Source organism: Condylura cristata, unplaced genomic scaffold (genome assembly GCF_000260355.1).
Source record: "Condylura cristata isolate star-nosed mole 26May11 unplaced genomic scaffold, ConCri1.0 scaffold00020, whole genome shotgun sequence".
NCBI lineage: Eukaryota > Metazoa > Chordata > Mammalia > Eulipotyphla > Talpidae > Condylura > Condylura cristata.
Genome location: NW_004567121.1, coordinates 23,410,347 through 23,427,129, shown reverse-complemented (window position 1 = coordinate 23,427,129; position 16,783 = coordinate 23,410,347). Strand labels below are relative to the sequence as shown.

Below are 16,783 nucleotides of genomic sequence, written 5' to 3'. Positions count from 1 at the left end.
TTTTTTTTTTTGCTATCTTATTGGTTATAGTTTATTTTTTTGTTTGTTTTAAAAAAAGTTTTATTTATTCATACAAAACTGGGATACAGGTCAGAGGTGCAGGGGGTGAGAGGATTCACCAGAGACAGTGGGGAGCAGAAAAGGCAGATGGACTGAAATACACTGCTAAGGGGAACATTTTGTGGGTCAGGAGAGGTCTGCTCTGCCACGCCACATTGGTCACCTCCCTGGCCAGGGATTGAGCTCATGTTGGCAGTGGCTGTGGATAGCTTCATAGTGCTGTGCTTTATACTCTTCCACCACCAGGGAGAGTCCTATAGCTTAATTTTTAAAATAATGTGTTCAGTCCTTCTGTAGGATAGCTATTGTAAGATGGACTATCTGATTGCTAGTTTTTCTCCCCATTTTAAATAATTATGAGGAAATTACTAACTTTAGCTTTAGTTTCATTATATTTAAAATTTTACTGTATTAACTACTTATGTGTCATTGCAAAGTTTAGATGTAAGTTTCTACCTTGCACTCTACACTGCACATTGACTTTGACTTTAAAGTCTTTGTTTTATTTACTTTTTCTAAAGATTTATTTATTCATACAGAACTGGGGTACAGGCCAGAGGGTGCAGGGTGTGAGAGATAGCGTGAGGAGCAGAACAGGCAGATGTACTGAAATTACTGCTGAGGGGAGCAGCAGGTGGGTCAGGAGAGGTCTGCTGCACCATGTGGGTTATCTCTTTGGCCGGGATGGAACTCTTGCTTCAGTAGTTCTTGCAATAGCTTCATAGTGCTGTGCTTTAACTTGTTGCGCCACCAGGGAGGGCCCTAGAGTCCTTGGTTTTATATTAGTTCTGCTGTTACCAGCTTTACAAGGTAATCTTTTTGAATAACTGTTTATGTAATCAGCTGAGCCAGCCATAGTATATGTTAAATGCAATAGTTTGTTTATACCATGAGATAGATTATATTAAATATTTGATATTTTTAAAGCAGCTCTCTTTCTTCAGTATAACATTCTAGTAAAGGTGTCTAAAAATTCTTAGTGTTCTTATTAAGTAAGATGTTGTCTCTACTAATTTTTTTGTTTCATTAAGTTGAGAAATACTTTGGCAAATGGTGCAAATATTGGCAGATATTTTGTGCAAAATCATTCTTTTATAATGTTTATTTGAATTACATTGAGAGGGAAAGTCAAGAAAAATTTTAGCTTTTAGGATCTTTTATGAGGATAATATTTTTAAGTAAGCAATGTGTTTCAGATTTTAGACTCTGAATGAAAAAGGAAAAATGCCTCTTTCCATATTAATGTTCTGGGGACTATATAGCAGGAAACATTGCCTTACATATTCTGTGCAGACCTTTCCCTCTTTCTAGACAATGCTTTAAAATGAGGAAATTAGTATCACCAGTCTCAGTCTTTTACAATGATTTTCTTACAATTGAAGGTTTTTTTTTTTTTAAAGATTTATTTATGTATGCAAAACTGGGGTAGAGGCCAGAGGTACAGGGGTTATGGTGTGGGAAGTATTGCAGGTGATGAAGTACACTGCAGAGGGGAGCAGTGGGGAGACAGGAGAAATCTGCTGAGCCATGTGGGTCACCTCCAGGGCGCAGATCAAACCCACAGTGAAGCATCTGTGTCTACCTTGGAGTACTGTGTTTTAAACTGCTGTGCCACCAGGGAGGTCCCAAATTTCAGTTTATTTCTTATGCTCAAGCTGTGTCTATAAGATTACGTATATTTTACAGTTTTACCTCAGTAAAATTAAATAGAAAACTTATGTGCTTAAACTATTTTGAAGTTGAGAAATGTGCTTATTTTTTATTTGATTTAATAGAAGTCATAACTGGATATCTTAAAATTGAATACTGTTATTCGTAGTACACTTTTATCATTAACATTTCCTTATTTATAGTTTTTAAGTTTCCATTTAGCTATAGTTTTAGTGTTAAAATATTTTAAGTATGTTTGTCTGTGAACCTTTTCTTCATCCTTTTTTCCTCCCCCTTCCCTTGTCTTATGCCAGTGAGTTCCTTCGGGGTTACTCCTGCAGTAGGTGGACTATCATCTGGGACAGTTGGGGAAGCTTCGACAGCCCTGAGTTCAGCAGCCCAGGTAGCTTTGCAGTCTCTCTCTCATGCAATGGCTTCAGCCGAGCAACAGCTACAGGTGCTGCAAGAGAAACAGCAGCAGCTTTTGAAGCTTCAGCAACAGGTTGGAGACTATTTGGCTCTTTGTTCATGCTGTCTCTAAACTTCAAAAGCTGAAAAAGTGATATAAAAAATGACCATTATTTTCGTAAAGGAAAGTAGGTTGACTGAGCTAATCATTTTCTACAAAAATTGAGGTAATGTCTTTGTGATATATTTAAATTTTTAAAAGGTGTAATATTAATACACTTTATTTGCTGCATATTTGAATAGATATGATTGATACATTTTGCAGTCTTCACATGAAATCTGTTCTTAGTTTCAACAGTCTTGACTAAACATTATAGTTATCAGTTAATTTAGTCTTTCAGGAAACTAGAAACTTAATTTTTAAGTCCAATTAAATTAATATGAATTAATAATTAGCCATAGTTACAACGGTTTTTGAAATTTCAACTGATTTAAATGCAACTAATCAATTTCATATGGCCAGTTATATAAAAGTTAGGTAACATGAGAGTCTACCTTATTTTAATACTTGTTTTGAGTATACTTTTGCTTCCTTACTTATATTTAATTGCTCTGCTTACTTTACACCTTTTCTTTGAGAAAGCCCTAGTTGCAAGATATATAGAAAATTTCGCATATTTAATAAAGTACACACAGCAAAGAAACACTCCATTCTTAAGACCACTTTTTGTGTAATGTCATCTTTACTTAATTAGGATATTAAGTACTGTCCCTTACATTTTGGTTAGCAGAATTAGTCTATATTTTTTGTTTTTTCTTCTTTTACAGAAAGCCAAGCTGGAAGCCAAGTTACATCAGACAACAGCTGCAGCAGCTGCAGCATCATCACCTTCATCAGCAGTATCAGCAGTAGGTCCTGTTCACAACTCTGTGCCTTCCAACCCAGTGGCAGCCCCTGGATTCTTCATTCATCCATCTGATGTTATTCCACCCACTCCAAAAACAACACCACTTTTTATGACTCCACCACTCACCCCACCCAATGAAGCAGTTTCTGTTGTGATTAATGCCGAACTTGCACAGCTTTTCCCAGGCTCAGTTATTGATCCCCCAACAGTCAATCTTGCTGCACATAACAAAAATTCCAACAAGTCCAGAATGGTAAATTATTATATTTTAAATAGGTATTCGCTAAGACATTTGAAAATGCTTTAATGCTTATGCTAACTTTAAATGGAAAAATTTTATTGTAACAGCTTGATGTATCAAATCCTTTTATATAATACTAAAGAATATACATCAGAAAATGAGACTTGATAATTTACTATTATGATTAGTAGCTTCTATTGAGCAAATGTAATATCAATATAGAGTTCTGCTGTTTTCTTTTCTAGAATCCACTTGGTACTGGCCTAGCCCTTGCAATTTCTCATGCTTCTCATTTTCTTCAACCTCCACCCCACCAGTCTATTATTATAGAGAGAATGCATTCAGGTAACCTTTGGTTTTCTTAAAATATTATTCTTGCCTTGCTTGATAGTTCTTTTAAAATGTCATGTTCTTTAGTTTGATTTTCCACTGCACATAAAATCACACCTGCTCTTGGTAAGTACATTTTACAAAACATGAGCTGTATGTAAGAATAAACTGTATATTATAGATAAATGAATTTATATTATATAAATTAACTGTATATTAAGAGTAGTCAAATTCTTAATGATGCTTTTTGCCCATTGGTAATATTAGGGTTTGTAACATTTAGAGTAAAATTCGTTGTTTTTCATGCTAATGCAATGTAGATGGTTGCTTAGACCCTGATTTGGTTTTTCTCTGGAAGTGGTTATGGCACATAACCCTCCTGAGGAAGAGGATCATGTTTTTTGTTGTTTTGTTGTTGTTTTTTTTTTGAATAGAGTCTTGATAATTGCCTTATTTATTTTGAAACTAGTTCTGAAAGTTTAATTTTAGTTTTTTCCACTATAAAAAATGTAGTTGGTAAGATTACTACCTGTCCCTTAACCCAATCCAATAAAGTAGAAAAAAAAACCTATAGTATTAATGATTCTACCTACTTTAGTACTAATTGAATGTATTCTAAAATGTTTATGAGTTGAGAGATGTAAGTCTCATCTCACTCAATAAAGAAGAAAAATAATTATGGTAGTTTTAATGATCTTGCCCACTATATGTGCGTGAGATGAGAGATACAAATCTCTGAGATCAGTTTTGCCTTTCCTTATTAGTATGAGCATTTCAACCATTGTTGAATATGTGATTCTAGTTCTTGTACGAAGGGGCATATTTTTTTTTTTGCCCCTTCAGAGTAAACCATTTACTCACTATGCTCCTGAGTTGAAGAGGCAGTCATTTGTCAGTACTGGAAGAAAACATTGCTTGAGATAAGTTAAATTTATCTCCATTTTCAGTGATAGTAGTGGCTACATACAATTTCAGTTTTATATTTTATATCTTAATGTAAAATATATAATGTAACTTGTAACTCCATGAGAAATTAAACAAGCCTTAAAAAACTAAAATGTAATGTAATTTAGTATACGATTAATATACTTGATTGTAAATTTAAAATATAAAAGGCCAATGGCTGAAAAATAGCACATAGGCACACCATCAAATTCATAAACTGTTTATGTTGATGTAATTTTCTTTACTGTGCTTTATTGAAGTGTTTTATTTTTTAAGATCTATATATTTATGCATACAAGAACTGGGGTACAGGCCAGAGGTGCGGTTGGGTAGGGTGGGTGAGAGGATTCACCAGAAATGGAGTGCAGAACAGAGCAGGCGGGTTGACTGAAACGCACTGATGAGGGGGTGGCGGCCAAGAGGGGAGACGTGCTGCGTTGTGTGGGCTAGCTCTCTGCCAGGGGTCCAGCTCTTGCCGCAGTGGCTGAGGAGAGCTTCATATTGTTGAAACTTAATCCCTTGAGCCACTGGGGAGGCCCCTGAAGCTTTTTTGTACTCTACTCTTCATTGTAATGGTAGCAGACTTACTTGTATTTTATTTTTTAGTTTTGTGCTTCAGAATTCTCACTAAGGTTTCAGAAAATTTTGAGTGAGCATTTTTTTATTTAGTTCTGTTCTCACTTATATTAAAGTTGATCACACATTTAAAGTTAGTACTCCAGACTGTTTTTGAGTGTATCTTTTGGTTAATTGACATAAGGTATTTTCGTCACCTGTTGCTCTTTCTCTCATAGGTGCAAGGAGATTTGTGACCTTGGATTTTGGCAGACCAATACTGTTGACAGATGTATTGATTCCCACTTGTGGAGACTTGGCTTCCTTGTCAATTGATATTTGGACATTAGGAGAAGAGGTGGATGGGAGACGACTGGTAGTGGCAACTGATATAAGTACACATTCACTAATTCTTCATGATCTGATACCACCCCCGGTGTGCAGATTCATGAAGGTAAAGAACTTTATGAAAGAAAATTGATACTCTTTTCATGTTTCTGACAAGAGAAGAAAGCTACTCAGACATCTAATTAAAAACACTATAGTTGTCTTTTTAAATACATTGCTTATATTTTTGTTACAGATGTGTATATGTACATATTAATACTTTTTCATTTCAGATCACTGTCATTGGACGTTATGGGAGTACAAATGCCAGAGCCAAAATCCCACTAGGATTTTACTATGGTCATACCTATATCTTGCCTTGGGAGAGTGAACTGAAGTTAATGCATGATCCTCTAAGAGGAGAGGGAGAATCTGCAAACCAGCCAGAAATTGATCAACATTTAGCAATGATGGTTGCTTTACAGGAGGATATACAGTGCAGGTGAGTAGAAAGTGGAAACATACTTTAATCTTATTGAAGTCCTGTACATTGTATGTTTTGCGTGCACTTGTTAAAAATGACTTTTCCTAGGTATATTGAAAAGAACAGACAAAGTTGGAATACTAGCACACTATAATATGTAAGCATTAAAATATTGCAATTAAATAATTATCTCCATTTATTTTTACTTAACAATTCCTTTTAGTGGTTATATGTTAATATGTTTCAGAGATTTTATTTCTAGTTTGGATTTCTATGTGTACATCAAACAAAACATTGCAGGACTTATTTTGTTTATTTTTTACTTGCAGGTATAACTTAGCTTGTCATCGACTAGAAACCCTTTTACAAAGTATTGACCTTCCTCCTCTCAACAGTGCAAACAATGCACAGTATTTTTTACGAAAACCGGATAAGGCAGTAGAAGAGGATAGTAGGGTCTTTTCTGCCTATCAGGATTGTATCCAGCTCCAACTTCAACTAAATTTGGCTCATAATGCTGTGCAGAGGCTCAGAGTAGCACTAGGTGCTAGTCGGAAGATGTTGAGTGAAACATCAGATCCAAAGGATTTAATTCAAGCATCTTCCACAGAGCAGTTACGTACTATCATCAGATACTTACTGGACACCTTGCTGAGCCTTCTTCACTCTTCCAATGGTTTGTATTTGGCTTAATACTTTAAGGAAAATATGTTTGATGTAATTTTGTTGTGTATCGTGTTTTAATATCTCCTGGGTATTGTTAATATTTATGTCTTCTAGTATATCAATCCCTTTACAGTAATTTTTTTCTTATATGGATTGGTGATTTTTTTTTTTTTGAGTTCCTACTTTTGATGTGCCACATGATTGTATTAATGTAAGATAACAGTTAAAACTACAATGAATGCTTTATAAATTTAACATTACATTGAAAAGGTGCTTTTTTAAATCATTACATAATGTACACAAAATTAACACAGCCTGTTGATTACCGAAATTCCACACATAACATTATGATTGGCTTTTCTAGAATTTAATTGTTAGAATTCTGTATGTGAGTAATAAATAAATATGAAGAATGGAATATAATTACATAATAATTTCTGGTAAAGAAGAAAGCATATAAGCATGCAGGTTTTGATTTTGTAGCTTACACTCAAATGGGAAATTTTACTGTTTTCTTTCTTGTAATAGGGCACTCTGTTCCTGCAGTTTTGCAGAGCACATTTCATGCCCAGGCCTGTGAAGAGCTTTTTAAACACTTGTGTATCAGTGGAACCCCAAAGATACGATTACATACTGGCCTTCTACTTGTTCAACTCTGTGGTGGTGAAAGATGGTGGGGTCAATTTCTTTCTAATGTTCTTCAGGAACTATACAATTCAGAGCAACTTCTCATCTTCCCACAGGATAGGTAGGTTAGAAAGCAATGACATTATTTATTGGTGATTATACGTCAATATTCCAATTATACATCAGTACTCTGTGCATGTATATTCTGAGTGTGGAGAAATGAAGCATGTGTTTTCATCATTTGTGGAATGCTCGATGATGGGCATATTGAAGTTCATACATTACCTACTGTGCTGTATTCTTTAGTTTGTGGAATCTTTCAAATTTGTGAGATGTTTACGAATAGTTCTTCTCAGGGCCTGCTTCTTTATATATGTTAAATTACTTATTTGTGTCTGATAAAGTTCTTTCTGCCTAACTTATTGTGGGTAAATTTAGATACCAGTAGCTTGCAAAGGAATGAATTTTGAACATCACACCTTAGGCATCGTAAAGTCATAAGTCTTATTAAGAATCAGATATTCTGCTATTGTTCTGTGACATTTCAGTATAAATTATTTCATAGCTGAACATCTAAATTGATTCACACTGGCTATTTATTTACTTTACTTGTTTTTTTTTTTTTTTTTTTTTAAAGGGTTTTCATGTTACTTTCCTGCATTGGTCAAAGATCACTTAGTAATAGTGGAGTATTGGAAAGCTTACTCAATCTCTTGGATAATTTATTGTCACCTCTTCAGCCACAATTACCCATGCATAAGAGGACAGAAGGTATTTAAAACAATTAAAATTAGTGAAAGCTTTAAATCCCTATAGGTAATTTTTTTAATAAAATGAATAGTCTGAATGTTATTTTAACACCTATTTCTGTACAGTTTGTTGATAATAATATCTTGCATTTTTTTAAGGATGAGCAGTCCTTTTGTGATTGTCATATGCTCATTGCTTCATTGCTTCTTAAACCTATAATCTTTTTATTATTTCATTTTTGAACCTGAGGATTTTTTTTTTTTTAAAGATTTATTAATTTATTCATACAGAACTGGGGTACAGGCCAGAGATGTGGAGGGTGAGAGGATTCACCAGAGACAGAGTGGGGAGCAGAACAGGCAGATCAACGAAGTACACTGCTGAGGGGAGCAGCGGGCGGGTCAGGAGAGGTCTGCCACGCCATGTGGTCACCTCTGGGGCAGGCGGGAATCGAACTCATGTGGAAGCGGCTTTAGATTCTGTGCTTTAACCCGCTGCGCCACCAGGGAGGGCCTGTTTTCTTTTTTTTTTTTTATGTCATTATAACTAAAATCACATTCCAAAATAAGCTGTAAGGTACATTTCTTTTCTAATCATTGGTAATGCCTTTGATTTGGACAATAACAACTGTTACTGTAATAAAAATGTGAGAACAGAATTTAAATTATAAATTGAGTTTTTAAAAATTTAATTAAACTCTAAATCTGAGAATAGCATCTTATGCTTAGTTTTCTAATTTTTAAGTCATTATCTGTTGGATTGAACCTACACTAAATATGTATTTTGTACATTGGTGCAGCTGTTGTGGCCATAGTTTCCAATTCTGAGGCCTATTGTAAATAAGTATTAGTAAGTTTTGGGTTTATATTTGGTATATTTTGGGTTTATAAAATATTTTATTTTATGCTTGTTTTATCAGATTTCTTTATTACTTCTAAAGTCTACTGATTACTTTTCCCTTGTCATCTTTGTATAGGAGTACTAGATATTCCCATGATCAGTTGGGTTGTTATGCTGGTGTCAAGGTTGCTGGATTATGTTGCAACCGTTGAAGATGAAGCAGCAGCAGCAAAGAAACCATTGAATGGGAAAGAGAGGGAGAGATTTCTGACAGGTATCTGAAGTTTCTATAAATCTGTCATAGGGATTTTGAGTCACCACATTGTTGACTTGCAGGTTTCGGTTCTATGTAATTTACATAATACACAAAATAACTTTACTGGAAATCTACTTAAAGGATAGATTTAGTTTTGATGGACTTTATGTCAAGACCTTTTGTTTGGTTTGACATTTAGCTTCTTAATGAAACCATGTCTTTTTTAACATTTTCCCCCAAAGATTTATTTACTTAATGCATGCAAAAGCTTGGGTGTGGCCAGAGGTACAGGATCGTGGGAGGATTTGCTAAAGACAGAGTGGATAGCAGAAAAGGCAGATCTACTGAAATGTATTGCTGAGGGGAGCAGTGGCTGACATAGCAGATGTGGGTTAGTTCCCCGGCTTTAGTGGCTGCTGATAGCTTCATAGTGCTATGACTTGGGCCACCAGGGAGGCCCCAAACCATGTCTTTTTTGCTCATGGTTTCACTCATTTTAAATACTTTATAACATACTGATAATGACAATTATGGAAGGGAGATGTGTAGACAGTTCCTGTACTTTTGTTACTGTGTTGTGTCATTCCATTAGTTATTATAAAAATATTTCTTTTAATTCACTACAGATGGCTTTTGTGTTTTGATACAGAAATGCCCAGCCTATATTGGGTTATAGTCTTTATCACAATACTTGAGGCACAGAAAAGTTTAAAAATTAAGGAAACTTGAACTGCAGGATAAATTTTCTTACCTTTTTCCCAGTCAACAAGACATTCCATGAAAGATTTTATAAATGGTTTGAAATAGTTGTCTAAATACAGTCATTATGTGTCATAAAATTGGTTATTATACACAGTGTCAGGATTCTGATATTAAAAGCAGCTCTCTTGAGCTGTTTTATATGAATGGATTATTTATGTACACATCATGTTTGGCACAGAAATTTGTCTTAGAAATATTTTTAAGCAAATACTATGTTCTTCTGGGTCACTTTAGTTATATGGAGATAAGGTCCAAGTATGATTACTGTAAAGTTGTAATAGAATTTATTCATAGTTATCACAGTTGTAATAAAGATAACAATATCTCAGTTGTCGATAATATAGTTGTAGTTATTAGTTGTAGATAATAATATACTCAGATCATAGTTTTAATAAGAGTTAATAATTTGTCAAAATAACATTTAACCAAAATATTAATAAACTTGTTTCTTTTTCCTGTAGGCAACCAGTGGAGTTTTATTAACAACAATTTGCACACTCAGAGCATAAATAGATCTTCCAAAGGTAGCAGTAGTCTTGATAGATTGTATTCCAGAAAAATCAGAAAGCAGCTGGTTCATCATAAACAGGTAATTTTCAATACATTATTTTGGTGTTTGAGAACATTGTCATAAATCTTGTATGAGACAGATTTGCCACCAGATCGTAGGTATGGCATTTAACAACTGAGTAAACTGAGGGGAATTATTTAATACTGTGAGTGAGATTTTATTTTTTTTGTAAAATGATATCAATATGTTGCTTACAGAGCTTGGTACCCTTTAAAAGTGTTTACTTTTCCTCATCTCTTGATATGGCCATTCTAAGTGAAACCACAATTTTTCTCTGCCTAGCCAAAAGACTTCCCTGTCTTGTTTGATCCAGTTGAGTCCATTTCTTCATACAACTCTTTTGAAGTACAAATCTGATCAAATATCTAATTTTTAGTGGCCTCTTGTCAATCTTGGTATGAAAGTCAAACTACTTAACATGGCTTTAGGGTATCTCTCATTTGCCTGTATGTTTAATGTTAGGCGTTATATTTTTTCTATCCATTATGAATTTGAGTTTCTGAACCATACAAACTGTTTTTCTCTCACTCATGATTATTGCATGTTAAGTTTTTCTCCTACTCATAATCTTTATTCCTTTGCCTTTATAATCTAACTTATTTTCAGACATTAGCTCCTGTTCACTAATGAGCTTGTTCTGGTACTAAATTAGGTTTGTGCCCTATATAATGTGTGCCCCCTGTGTCCTGTATTTTTCCTTTTATTATATTCATAATTTTTATTTAGAAGTTCTTTGACTTTGTTACCTTGAGATTTGTGCATTTGAGTATGAGTAAATGATCTGCTAAAGTGTTGTTAGGATCATACAGAGAGTTCTCTTATGTTCAGTTTCACGCCCAGAATTATTTCTAGGTTAGTGAGTCATGTTTTTTTTAAATGTCCTATCACTGTGTCATTATTTGAAATGTTCCATTGTCATTCTATTTTCTTGATGAACGAATCCTTTAACTTTTGGCTTATTATTCTTGAATTCTTTCTTTCTGAAATGTAGACATTATGCACCTGCATGGTGCTGTAAATCAGTGTTAGTGCAACAAAAAAATACTTCAATTGAAAGAATTACAAAACAAGGGGAAAAAAATACCAAATATGCGTATGTGTGTTTTCTCTACTTTTTTAGTGTATAGATTCACTTGATCTTTGACATAAAATTAGGTATCTATCGGAGGATGATTTGCAGGACACTCATGGATTCTTGTGGCTCATAGCTCACTTAACTCCATGATCTCTTGTAATTACTCAAATTTCATTATGTGTTTTACTCTGGATGTCAGTGTATAAATAATGTTAGATTATTTTGAGCTGCTGTTTACTTACAATTAATTTTAAAAATGTATTTCTTCTCCTGCATTTTAGACAAGGATGTGTGTTAAGTTATTGGTACCTAATATTGGACCTACTATGTTGTCTAACTACTTGCTTTAATTGAATTACTTGTTTTGAAAAGGTAAAATCAGATTTTCTATGAAAACTTTTAGAACCTGGCAAGCTTGTGAAAATGAAGCTTTGTTTCAAATATGTACTGGCCCCTAAATTGTTTAGTTGCACATGTTCCTTTCCTTGATCTGACAACGATCAGTGTTTTATAGGAATACTGCTTGAGTTTCTTTCAGAACTCCTATTCCTTTTTGAAACCCTTAACTAATTTTAGGTGATTCAAATTCAGGCAAAAGTTTTTAAGCTTTTAAAAATTGATGCTGCCTGTACTTAAGATAGGAGGATGGAAAATAAATCTAGATTATATATATTAAGTGGATTTTTTAAACTGAAATGCTAACATTCTTTACTAGGAAGCTGACAAAAAAAAAAAAAGCTATCCCTATCTTTATAGGGATAGCTGACAAAAATTAAAAATGGAGTCTAAGAAGAAGGGGATAGTAGTGCATGCATGTTACTCTCCAGTTTTGTTGGTTGTATTATCGTTTGTAGTAAGCGTTCTCGTTTTTAGGAAAACACTCTGTTATTCATCGATTGAGCATCTAATTGCCAACTTATTCTTAAATAGTTTACAATAAACACATGTCTATAGTAATTGCATTTGATGGTAGATATTGTGGTTGGATCTGATATTTCTCTTGATTATAATTATTGCATATGTTATTAGTAGAGCTTTTAAATAGTTGTCAGAAAGTAGTGATTTGAAATTCTCATGTTCCCCTAACATCTACTAAGCATTCAGTACTTGTGAATGTTAGTTTAGGCTTTATTTTTATTGGCACATGGAGGCAACAATCAAGTGAATATTTCTTTGTAATATAACATTGTTTTTTATTGATAACAAAAACATGTAGAGATAGTAAATATTTTTTAAATAGTTTGGAAAAAATCGGTTAAAGTTCTTAAATAAATACTAATGGTTGTATCTTTTTAGTGACTTTCAGTTTAGACTTACATTCTGCATTGTATGGTTCTGTGGGGAGGTGACAGAAGTCATTCAGTACATTTAAACATCTTTGTGGACAAAGATTTTTTTTACTCTTCCCATTTGGTCTGTTCAATTCTAGTAACTAGTGATTGCTAGGGGTTGTCAGTGGGATAAAATGGGAGAGAGGTGGCAGGTGGGTGGGGGTATGAAGGAATCTTGTGGTGAAAGAATGGTGGTTGAGTGTTTACTCAATAGTGGATACACGAACTAAAAATACATGTGTAGAATTGTGTATCAGTGAACTGTCAACGGTAGACATAAACACAAATGCTTGCAAATGAAACTGGAGAAATCTATATAAGGTTGGTGATTTGTAACAATGTAAGTACTCTGCTATTTTTATTAGAGCTTGCAAAATGGTACTACTGTAAGATAATTGGGTGAAAGATACAAAAGATCTTTGTATTATTTCTCACAACTGCATATAAACCTTCAGTTATCTCAAAAGTTATAACTTATGAAAGACATATAAAAATGTATTATTCTTGAGGGAAATTTACACATATGCGAAGCTAAGATTATTGTGTAACAAAAATATTTTTTCCTCTGTTTTAAAAAATAATGCTTATCCTCCTATCACTCACTGTACTAGCTTATATAAAAAAGTCTTCCCAGTCATTTCCCTGATTCCATGGGTAAAGACTTCATGAAGTTCTTTTTATTTTCCCAATTGATGAATTCTTAATCTAATGCTGGGAGAGATTTTATAGTCAGGGCTTGAAAATGATTTTATTTTTTGATTAGCAGCCCAGTTAGAAATATATTGATAGGTATTGCAAGGAATTATTTATTCTTTTAATTCAGTATTCTGTAAAAAAGAATTTGCTGAATTTGTTAATGTTAAGGTTAACTTTTTTTTTTATAGCAACTTAATTTACTAAAAGCAAAACAGAAGGCTTTGGTGGAACAGATGGAAAAAGAAAAAATACAAAGTAACAAAGGATCATCATATAAACTTTTAGTGGAGCAAGCAAAACTAAAGCAGGCTACTTCAAAGGTATGATTTATTCCTTTTAATGATCTTAAAGAAGTCACTTTGCTTTTTGGTGTTTGAAATTTTTGAGTCATTAATATCTTCAATACTTAACAGTAAACATACTCAATTCTGCTCGTCGTCAGAAAAAATTGTATAAATTGAACACTTTGGCTGAAAGTCATTTTCAACTCATGGGCATGTGCAATGAATGTGGAGTGAAACTGTTTTTCTAGTATATTTCTTTGGAGGTAGATTATGTTATAGTAAATATAAGGTAAAAGATTCAGATGACAACTTTTCTAGTGTGTCTTTTATAAGTAAAAAGTTTGGAGGGTAACATATGTAGCAACCACTTTTGTGTACTGTTTCTATAAAATTATGTAATAGTATTTTATTAGATTTTGAAATAAATTGATTAGTAACTATACATGAAGTTATATAGGTTCCTTACCACCTGTAAATTCTTACTAGACTGTTTTGGTAATGATTATTTAAGGTGTTAGTAGATTTGACCTAATGTAGCATTTTTGTAGAATTTCTTTTTCTGTTATGTATTTTATATCTTATTCTCAATGGGGTATTAGGTATTTTGTGTTATTTTTGAAGCTATGTTTTACCTAAAAATATTATTCTTTGAACTTGTAAGTTTGCTGATTGAATGTTTCATAAATAAATTTATGTTGAAATAACTTTTAAAAGTACACATTAATTTAAACCTCTGTGTATAGCACTTTAAGGATTTAATTCGGCTACGTCGGACAGCAGAATGGTCGCGTTCTAATTTAGATACAGAAGTTACAACAACAAAGGAAAGTCCAGAGATAGAACCACTTCCATTTACCCTAGCCCACGAGCGATGTATTTCAGTTGTCCAGAAACTTGTTTTGTTTCTCCTCTCCATGGATTTTACATGTCATGCAGATCTCTTATTATTTGTTTGTAAGGTAAGTAAATTAGTAAGAATACTTTATAATGATTAACTTATAGGGTATGAAAAAGAACTAAGGAAGCGCATTTTTTAAGAGAAATAAAAGTGCTTTCATTCTATTCCTTTTATGCATTAATTTTTTTATTCTTGAAAGATTTAAAAAATGGTTTGCCATCTGTTCTAGGAAACTTCACTTATGCTTTAATCTAGTTAAAGCTAGTTTAATGTATTAACTTGTAATGTGCATAATGTGGGCTTGTTTTCAAGCTACCCCTTTTTTCTAGAATTAAAATATGAAATATACAAAGAAAAAGTATAGTAACAAAGGAGTTTTTAATGCCCTAAAGTTTTTTCCTGGGGCATAGTCATTGTTTATAGAAATTGTTCCTAACTATTCCGTCTAGACTTTTATACATGAGCCTTGAATTTTCTGTCATTTTATTTTAAGCAATTATTTTGATGCCAAGAGTATATTTCATTATTAAAAATTACTACCCCAACATTTTGTTTTTTTTTTTTTGAGAAGGCATATGTATTACTTAAGTGAATGCATTTACAAAATGTGTTACAGGTTCTTGCACGTATTGCAAATGCAACGAGACCAACCATACATCTGTGTGAGATTGTGAATGAACCTCAGCTGGAAAGACTGCTATTACTTTTGGTTGGAACTGACTTCAATAGAGGAGATATATCTTGGGGTGGTGCCTGGGCTCAGTATTCTTTAACTTGTATGCTACAGGATATTTTAGCAGGTTTGTCAAGATTCATTTTCATAGAGTATAATAAAAACTATCTTGCCATCTAGCAATCATTTATTAATAGATTTAATTTTGCATTCAATGATTGTGACACCTGTGATAATTGTATGTCTTTTTGGGGAAGTTAGTGTGGTGAAATACAGGGGTATTGGCATTGGTTGGCTTAATAGTGACACCACTGTGTTGATTACTAGTTCTGTATGTGACTTTGAGGAAGGTGTTCTCTCTGTTTTTTCATCTGCAATGTAACAATAATAAAAATATTGTTCTTCTAAAGTTATAAGTTGATAAATAAGTGAGCTAATGTATATGAAGTGTTTGCAATAACTTCATATCACATATATGTATATATGTTTTAAAGAATTACTCTGTGTGTGTGTGTGTGTGTGTGTGTTTTAAGATTTATTTATTTGTGCATACAGAACTGGGGTACAGTCCGGAGGCTGAGGGGTGGCGAGAGGTTTCACCATAGACAGTGGGGAGCAGAACAGGCAGATTGGCGAAGTACACTGCTGAGGGGAGTAGTGGGTGGGTCAGGAGAGGTCCGTCACACCATGTGGTCACCTCCGGGGCAGACGGGAATTGAACTCATGCAGAAGTGGCCTCAGTCCCTCAGTGCTGCGCTCCAACCCACTGCGCCACCAGGGAGGGCCATATCACATATATTTTAACTTGTTGTCTTCAGCATTTGATAGTCATGCAGTGAATCTTAGCATTTTCTTAGGTAGAGGTGAGGATTCATTTGCTCCAGAATCTTGTATTTGGCAGAGCATATGTGAAAAAATGTTATAAGTGTCTACAAATAATGAAGCAGGTTTGTCTTCTTATATGTAGGAGAATTGCTGGCTCCAGTAGCTGCAGAAGCCATGGAGGAAGGAACAGTGGGCGATGAAGTAGGTGCAACAGCTGGTGACTCTGATGACTCCCTTCAGCAGACTTCTGCTCAGTTACTGGAAACTATAGATGAGCCACTGACACATGACATAACTGGCACGTTTGTTGAATTCATTTTTTATTTAAAATATCTTTAATTTTTTAATTAAATGAAAATGTTTTCATATTAAAGATATTATTTTTCATGTTTTTCTGTTTGGTCTTTGGCCTCAGTAAATATATTGGTTATTTTCGTGATAAGTATGCTCACTTTGATGTTTTCATTGAGTATATGCTCATTATAATAAAATGTTATCTTTTGATAATGCTTCAATTATTTTTATGTTATGCTTTTATTATGGTTGAAGAAAATATAGCTTTGAAAATGTTAAAAGTTACAGACTATGGATGATATCAAGGGCACTTGTTCTTTAAGAAGT

General features: G+C 33.6%; 1 protein-coding gene across 1 annotated transcript in view; it reads left to right on the top strand.

The window, feature by feature from the left end:
- The window catches only part of BIRC6 (baculoviral IAP repeat containing 6), a 176,847-nt gene that overhangs the window by 77,792 nt on the left and 82,272 nt on the right, over positions 1-16,783 (top strand). Inside the window, exons 24-37 of the mRNA XM_004686308.2 lie at positions 2,025-2,212; positions 2,947-3,279; positions 3,513-3,612; positions 5,337-5,551; positions 5,718-5,926; positions 6,238-6,584; positions 7,103-7,322; positions 7,839-7,972; positions 8,928-9,065; positions 10,271-10,398; positions 13,671-13,802; positions 14,510-14,725; positions 15,281-15,464; positions 16,305-16,460. Of these exons, the coding sequence (XP_004686365.1) occupies positions 2,025-2,212; positions 2,947-3,279; positions 3,513-3,612; positions 5,337-5,551; positions 5,718-5,926; positions 6,238-6,584; positions 7,103-7,322; positions 7,839-7,972; positions 8,928-9,065; positions 10,271-10,398; positions 13,671-13,802; positions 14,510-14,725; positions 15,281-15,464; positions 16,305-16,460 (2,700 nt within the window). The remainder of the gene's footprint in view (positions 1-2,024; positions 2,213-2,946; positions 3,280-3,512; positions 3,613-5,336; positions 5,552-5,717; positions 5,927-6,237; positions 6,585-7,102; positions 7,323-7,838; positions 7,973-8,927; positions 9,066-10,270; positions 10,399-13,670; positions 13,803-14,509; positions 14,726-15,280; positions 15,465-16,304; positions 16,461-16,783) is intronic.